Source organism: Sminthopsis crassicaudata, chromosome 2, assembly GCF_048593235.1.
Source record: "Sminthopsis crassicaudata isolate SCR6 chromosome 2, ASM4859323v1, whole genome shotgun sequence".
Lineage (NCBI taxonomy): Eukaryota > Metazoa > Chordata > Mammalia > Dasyuromorphia > Dasyuridae > Sminthopsis > Sminthopsis crassicaudata.
In genome coordinates, this window is record NC_133618.1 from 431,606,314 (window position 1) to 431,615,115 (window position 8,802).

General features: G+C 36.8%; 1 protein-coding gene across 1 annotated transcript; it reads right to left on the reverse strand.

Annotated features, from left to right (window-relative positions):
* Positions 1–1,812: 1,812 nt before the first annotated feature.
* On the reverse strand, positions 1,813–5,486 carry LOC141553572 (ovomucoid-like). Its single transcript, XM_074285155.1, has 4 exons — positions 5,354–5,486; positions 4,690–4,715; positions 3,790–3,917; positions 1,813–2,004 (listed from the first exon to the last, which is right to left on the reverse strand). Exons 1-4 carry the CDS (start codon positions 5,397–5,399, stop codon positions 1,959–1,961), a joined length of 246 nt encoding a protein of 81 aa, XP_074141256.1. The 5' UTR covers positions 5,400–5,486; the 3' UTR covers positions 1,813–1,958.
* Between the last annotated feature and the right edge of the window lie 3,316 nt (positions 5,487–8,802).

Below are 8,802 nucleotides of genomic sequence, written 5' to 3' on the forward strand. Positions count from 1 at the left end.
GATCTTATTTTATTTATTTGTTTATATTTCATCAATCTTATTTCATTTATTAGGCTCATATTAAGAGGGTAAGTCCCTTTGCACTGAATCCCAAACTCCCTTTTACTTCCTTCTTTCCTTCTGTCAGGGTCAGATTATATGACCTACCAGAATATAAGTGATTGTGTGGGAAGTTATGGTGAATGAGCAAATTAGAAATTAGATTCTTTATTATTAATATACATGGCTGTTAACTTTGTCTTGTTATTACTGTTTCCTAAGTCAAAATCTATTGGAATGCGATTCCTCCTAATTGATGGAGATCAATGTTCTGAACCTGCATGAGTGAATAAGTCTTGGAGATAAATCTTAAGGTCCTATTTTGCTTCCCCCAACAATAAACAGTGATCAGATGCTTAGACTGCTTCTGAAAACCACATTCTGTGACACTAACAATATTTAAGGGAACAGATATAATTTTAGCAGCATATTCAGTTTTTAGAGAGAACTGAGTGGCCAAGTTTCTGAAGTAAATGTGTTTCTTCTTTTTCTGTCAGGTAGTAAGGTTACTTTGGAGAAGAGTGCTGGGAAAAGAGACTGGAAATATCTTTTCTACCTTCCTATGCCACACATTGAGACTCTTTATTACATGTAGGGGATAGCCTTAACCACAATATCATCTTGGCTTATGGAGACAAGGACATTTATTTCATCATTTTGACATAATTTCTATTAGGGAGGACTGATATAAATGTTTAGTCCTGTATTTGGTTGGTTTCATATGTGTGAACCCAACTTAAGTGAGTGAAGTGCCAATAACTCTGACCAGTTTCATCACTGACAAGCTGAACACATAAGCCTTAACCAGTCAAACATGCATGACAAATTACCTCAAAGAAATCTTAGGGGACCATTTAATTCAAACACTTTATTTGATCGTAGAGAAAAATGAGACTAAAGGAGGTTTACTGATTTACCTGAAGCTCATGTAGACAATGAGTTGTGGAGGCAGAATTCCAATTCTCAATTCTAATGCCCTGTTCAATAGTATGTCTAACTTTGACATAGATTGATATAGATTTTGTCTCAAGATCCAAATATCAAAGTGAGTATTCTGGGATGCTTCTCATATCATAAACACATTAGCATACTAATAGAAAATAAGCTCAGTCATACAAATACCTCCCAAGAGGTCAGAAATCTCTCTGCATTCTTTGCTGTCCTTTCTGCAAGGAAATTTTCTCAACTTCCTACTGATGCTTTCTGGATTCTTTAGCTAAAGGTTTTCTTCTCAGTTGATGATGCATAATATTTCCCTGGAGTATTTGGACTATAGTAGGCTATGCTTGGAGAGTATAGAGGTTAGAAAATCTCTGGATTTTACAAAAGATTCAAACCATTGTTAAAAGATAGAAATAGCCTATAAAGTATCCCCAAGAAACTATTATCTAGCATTTGATTGACAATTTCCATTTACACAAAAGTCACTGTTTCTTGGGAAGCTAGCTATTTCACTCCTGAGTGACTCTAATTGTTATTAAGTTTTTCATCATTTTAAGCTAAAATTCTCTTCTCTCACTAAAACTTCTCCCTTCCCATATCCACCTCATACTTCTGTTTGTTGAGCCTTTTTCCCATGAGGCAAAGCTGGAAAAACCCAATTCTTTGATAATATTGAAGACAATGAACATGTTCTGTCTCCCCTAACCTCAATTCCCACTCTCGGAATATTCCTTATTCCAATCCTATTGTGACATTTGATACCTGACTATTCCTTAGATTCTCTGTCAGTTTCCTACTAACGGAATTCAGACAAAAAATTTCAATGAAGTTTCCTTTATTCTACAAGCATCAATACAAGCAGAGATGAAGATCCAACATTCTGAAAGAGAATCTTCTGGAAATAACAGATGGCTTGTACATTATCTTCTAATAGGAATGAAAAGCACTGGAGGACATTTCAGAACTGTTGTTCTTATTCAACAGAACCCCTCATGTGAAAATTGGAGTTTGTCATGACTCTTCCTGTGGAATGGGAATAGAGAATACAGTGAGGATCACTAAAAAATACACAGTCATATTTTCTGATATTAAATATTAGAATGTTTGGGGCTATTTGGGAGCAGTACTGAGTTCCTGACACAGGCAGTTTTCAAACAGAAGATGAGCACTTGGAGGTGATATTGCAAAGCACATTCATGCATTGGTTAAAAGCAGAATTCGGTTATTTTTGATATTTCTGTTCACACTGAGATCCCTTGTTCACGTAATACTATCCTTGCAGATTGTTGTTCTCTAAACTTCCTCATAAAACTTACTGCTTTGGTCTTTAAGTTGTTTCATTTATGCTTTTAAAAAACCATCATTGCCATTTCTCAATGTATCTCCACTTGTCATCCCTCAGTTTAACAACAGAAACACCACACTCATAACAAATTAGCATAGGAACAAAAGAAGCAACAACAAAATACCAAACAAATCAACACATTGGCTAAAAAATTATTTTACCATTTCTCCCTGATAAGCCCTCCAGGACTCTGTGGAGAGACAGCAGGCTGCATCATCACACCCTTCTGAAGTTACATCCCATTTCTGTTAAAACAGCTCTAGCTGATGGTTGCCAGTCAGTCCCTATCGGATCTTTGCTTTAGTCCACCTCATTTTACTAGCAGTTTCAGAAGCTAAGAGTTCAAAATTCTGGCCTTCCTACACTACAGCAACAGTTCCTGCTACTTTTGATGAATTGCTGTGTCCAGCGGATTCACTATGCTGAACATGAGCTCCTGGAGATGAGCCATTTTTAGATAGGCAGACCTCCCAATGATGAAGTGCCTGTTACTCTCCTCATGCTGGAAGCCTTTCTGCCCTGGGAGGGCCAGACCAGAAACTTGCACACACCTGAGGCAGCCTTTGAGAATCCAGGGCCACCTCTCTGCCACAATAAGGCATCAGAGGAGCTCTCAGTAGAGGGGTAGAGACATATTAAAGTTTAAAATCAGAATTACTAATTTATAATGAGACAAATCTGAAGGAAGCATGATGCACAGCTTATAAATATGAGTCAAATATCTATCTATATCTATATGACTATATACTTCATGTCACACATACATAAGTGTTTCTCTGCTTAGCATTTGAACCGATGAATAGAATGAATCATGGGTGTGGAGGAGAGGATGTGTGAACAACTATGGATGCCTTTAAGGGGAAGAATTAGAAGTACAATATGTCACAGCTGGCAGGCTTCATGGCATGCTGTGATCTTACAGATGAAAAATGAATATTAAGAATTTGAGTGACTTGTTCAAAAGTATGCAACTAGTTCATAAATTTGCAAAAACATTGATGTTTATTCTGGAAGTAATTGTTAACATGATTGTTAGCAATATACTGATGATTCTGCCTAACTACTTGTATACCCTCAGTTTATACATGTGCAAACAAACTAGGAAGCATCTACTTCTGTTCATGTGGAAAGAGAGGCCTAAAGAGTTTAAGGGACTTGTCCATTGTTGGCCCTGTTGATAGGGATAGCATGGTGTCATGGAAGGAACATTAGCTTTAAAGAAAAGGGTAATGGAGAGAGTAACTGTTTAGGTAAGAGTATGAATCACATGGCTAGGAGAACTGCTGGTATATCCCAATCTGATGGTTGGGGTATACTTTAACTATATGGAAAAGTGGTTTCTACCTCCCTAGTTTTATATGTCATTCAAGAATATGTTTCCATTGTGCTAACTATTGAGTTCTATTCTACCCCAATCCTGCTTCTATTAAATCTCTTCCTTTCCATTTGATGGGTGTACTTACTTAACAGAATGGCAGAAAATACATTTGTTGGCATATGTTTTCCCATCAGAACCACAAATTGGCATAAATTCTCGGGTACATGCTGGAAATTCATCTAGTGGAGGTTTTTCATATTCACTGCAATCAATCTGAAAAGTTTATAACAATATTATCTCCCTTTTGGGTCATAAGATTTTTACAAAACAAGTTACTAAAAATCTGGGGATGCTTAGGTTTCCGGGTCCAAAAAGAAATATGGTCAGGAGATAATGTGGAAAACCATGTCTATATTCTTCACACAGAACCACTGAGGCTAATTATACATTCCCTACCCTTTGCCCTCAATTTCATAGCCACAGATGGATGGGGAGCTCTATTCCTAGGAGCACCAATCTTCTATTCAACAAACAATGATTGAGTCTCTAGACTATGCAGAGTAAGAATCAGCATGGCGGAAATGATAAATAGCTTTGGAAACAGGAAAATGTGCTTCTCTTATGTTTTCTTGCATAATCATGTTGACGAGTATTGTCACAAGTCTTGATTCTAATAACTTTCCCCATTTATGATGATAGCTGAGTTGCTAACCCATGGTGGTTAATGTTCTTTTAGGCTAAATGTCCTATAACATTGCTTTATAACTTGAGCTTTACCTATTCTACTAGACATCCTTATGAATTTTCGTCCTTGTGGACTTGGTTTCTGTTTAACTAAGATATGATTTTATTGTGTGTACTTGGGGAAAAGCTTATTGGACGCTACCCCAGAATGCCATCTGACAATGTCTCCACGTTTAATAAATTTTGCAGTGATTTTCCTTTAAAATAATTCAGATGAAATTTGAACCACATGTATTTGAAATACATTCAGTAGAAGATGGAAATAAAACAGCAAAAGATTTTGGGATTGAGAGCAACTTACTGTTTCTCCTAAGAATAACTTTGCATCTGGAATAGAAGGAAAGAAGAGAAAATTATTAAGGAGAGGCCAACATGGTCTGAAGGGCCCAACAATGCTTTTCCTTCTTCTCCTTTAGAATTAGAAAACTCTTTAATATGACAAGAAATTCCATTCAATGTAATGGAAGGAAATACCTTCTTTTCTCTGCTTTCAAACATGTCTTAGTTACTGCCTCTTTAAAATGAAGGGACTGAATGAAATCATCTCTGAAAATTCTTTCAAATTAAAAATACTATATTCTAGATTTTCTCATATTCCTCTTTGATTGAATTCTGTCTCCTAAATCCATTTCTCTCTTTGACATTAACTTCAGCATTCCATTTCATCTCTAACAGTACATTTATTTGTGATTACTTCCAGTACCAACATTTTATAATATATACTTCTTCCTTCACAATATTATTTGTTCCAAATGTCCTTTTAAGCTCTTTTAATACCTCTTTTGTCTTTTCATTTCCCTTCCAGGCTTGACATATTGCATGCAGAACTATAAATGCATTTCTTTTAAAAGTTATTCTGAATTGGCAGTCTGCCTCATATTTTTATTTAGGGATTCTCAGTTCTAATCATTTTAATGGGTCAACTAATATCAGGGTTAGACCTAAGTCGGGAAAGAGATACTCACTTAACATGGTCACCAGAGTCAGCAGGCATAGAGCTCCTGTCTTCATGGTTCTGGTATTGGCCAGTCAAGTGGAATGAATGGAATCAAAGTGAGCTGCTGTTCTGTACTCACCTACTGTGGGACCAGCATTATATATGGGCAAGAATCCACCTTGATTGTGAAATCAGCCTCTGTGAATGCAGGCCCCTGGAAACAAATACTGAATGACTCTCTTCTGAACAAGTTAGTCTTAGAGTTAAGAGCCAGAAATGAAGGAGTGTTCATCATTCTCCTGATAGTCATATCAAATCTTTTTCTAGTCTGGTTTCTCAAACACATGCAATCAGTAGAATTTCCTTTTGTTTTAATAGCTCCCCTTGATATAGTGCCCTATGTTCTGAAAAGCTCTTTATATGATTTAGGTCATTTGAGCCCTCATGATGCATATGTGAGGTGGTAAATCTTGGATGCTCTTTTTTCAGATGAGACAATAGGTGCAGAGCATTTGAGTGATGTGCTTTGTCTCAAATTTTGCAGGACTTGCAATGAAGTTTTGGAATTCAGAATTGAGTCCTGGGTTTCCTCACCATTCCAGGCTACCTCTCAGTATATAGAGGTCTCCCCATCACTAAAACTGTTCTAGCAGAGGACAGCTATTTATTATAGCTATGTTTTGTGGCATTCCTGTATAGAAGGAGAGATTGAACTCTAGGCTTATTATTACAGAGAAACAGTATTTAAAAGTTACTTAGTGAGACTGTTTTATAGGCAAAACTGTTTTTAATAAAGGTGATAAAACTGAGAAAGACATTGTCAATGAGTTAGTGGCAGACTCTTTTGAGACTGCTTGTAAGAAGTTCATGAAAGCAGAGATATTCCGGGATTAGGAGGAAATGTTCACTAAGGAGGTCTTCTACGGTGACATTAGAGCTGTATCTTATAGTAAGAGGGACAAAATGAGATCACATTGTGATAGAATGGTGTGGCTCTGGAGACTCTTTACCTCTGTGATTTCCCCTACATGTGTGAGCCTTTTTTCTTCCATGTTTTGTGACTTGGGGAGAGTTTTCTGGGTTGGAATTGGAGCTGCTGGAAATCTTAGACATAGAGCATATGGAAAGGTTTGAATAATGATGACTCTTTGAATAATGATGACCAGACTAATAGCAGCTACTTTGACAGTATTTTCTAAGCTAAGGTAAGTATTTCCTTACCTGTCTGGCTTATAGGTCACAAGCAAAATTTGAAAACGTTATGGTACTATCGTGAGTAAAACTGAACTAACACAGAATGAGGCATTTTAAAAAAATTCTAAACAAGATAGCAGTTCATTAGGAGGTAGGAACCTTTTAAAAAAGAGGATTGAGTGGCTACCTCTGTCCAAAAAACACAAAGAAAGAGGTGCCAGTCCTTATGTAAGCATAAGGCCAAGAACAGAACAGTATAGGTGAGGAAAATAATACAGTGATTTTGTGATTGCCAGCATCATGTGGGTGAAGACAATGTGATCCGTTACATTAGGTTACATTACCACTACAGCTAGCACTCATGATGACAACCCTCTCTGTCACAACTATATTAACACATATGCATCCTGTAGCTACTGATTGTAAACAGGGAGACAGATTTCCTAGGTACTAGAAAAGAGGTAACTTTTTTTTTTTTATTTAGACAGTTTTGGGAGTGTATCTTCTGTTAATGTACCAGGTCACAAGGCCTGGTCAAAAGTAGGCTTTCCAAGACATAGAGTTTTTTTCTTCTTCCACTAAAAATTTGCTCAAACTCCTACTCATATCTACCCTCAGGAATTCTCAAACTCATGGGAGGTCACAGAAAAGTTCAGACTTTAGAGGCTGGTCTAAGTGTCAATGGTTTAGAACAACTGCAACTGTTAACTGACTGAAACGTTGTGCTCTGTTACAATATTCCAAGATAGTCATCAATTTTAAATAACTGCCAATACTTCTCAGCTATATCATTACCTACAAGGATATCCATTTCTCTTATTGGAAGTAGCAGGGCTACACACACACACACACACACATATGTGTGTACATAAGTGTGTGTATATGTGCATATGTATAAACATATATGTATATGTATACATGCATATGCTTTTTAATGTGTATGTATATGTGTATACACATGCATAAATCTAATGCTAAGTCTCTTTGCCAAATTCTTCATGAAACTATAGCAGAGTATCTTCAATGTAGATAAAATGACTCTGGTACCTCAAAGATAACTACCTGAAGTGTATAGAAGGTGGTCTACCACATCCTTCTATTTCCTTCTGAATCAGCAGAAGTTTAAGGAGCTGCTTGTCAATCACCCTCTGTTGATATAGCTTGGAAAACTCCCATACATCTTATTGGAGGATTCATATTCTTGTTTGAAAAGATCCAGAGATTATTGTCTAACTTTTTATAGTTCTCTTCAGGTTATAGTGTAGCACCTGGCCAGGGACAACAGACTGTTTTTCACTTTTAATTTGTGTCTAGGGCCAGCTAGGTGGAACAGAGGATAGAGCACCAGCCCTGAATTCAGGAGGACCCGAGTTCAAATCTGGTCTCAGACACTTAACACTTCCTAGCTGTGTTTCCCTGGGCAAATCACTTAAACCCCAGTCTCAAAAAAAAAAAAAAAAAAATAAAAAGGAAAAAAATTTGTGGCTGGTCTTTCTTTGTTCCATAACATCTCACACTTGATTTTTCACATATTAGTTACTTAAAAATATTTGTGAAATAAAATACTGCTATTAAATTATGGATTAAAAAAACTCAATGATTTATTACTATTAAAATATTTCTAATTTTACAGTTGCTAACAATAATGTTGATGATGCACATTGCCAATGATGACCTTGTTCAAAAATATCAAAATAGACAGGTGGAACAAATAAGAGGATAACTGGATATGGCCTTCTCTTCAGACTTATATAATACTGAGGTGTGAATAACATAGTCTTGTTGATGAGGTCACTAGGCTTGGCAGAGAAAGCCTAAAGTACTGATATAATTACTTCCCTTTAGGGAATCAGTTCAACCTTACAATCCCACACTCTTTGGAGGTCATGGGTAGCCCCACCTTGCTGTGTCTAGTCAGAAATCCAATGTCAAACCCTCAGGGTTAAATTTTCCTTATAAATCTATCCATGGTCCACACTATCTTTGGTGAATCTCTTGTGTTAGCTCACCATAGCAGTATTCTGCCTTCTGTTGACTTTCTCCTCACTCTTTCATGCCTCAGGGTGTCTTTGTCTCATCCCCCCCCCCCCCTACCCAAAGTACCTTCTGCTGTTTGTCTCCTTAGAGCTAAGGAAATCTTTTAAGGTGCTAAACTCCTCTATGGATTTAGCCTGCTAGTCAATGGTATAGTCCTACCTTATGGAATATTTCCTTCTCTTGGTTAATTGTAATTTCCAGCAGGGAACTTGTCTTTTCAATTGTTAATAGTTAAAAACCCTTTCC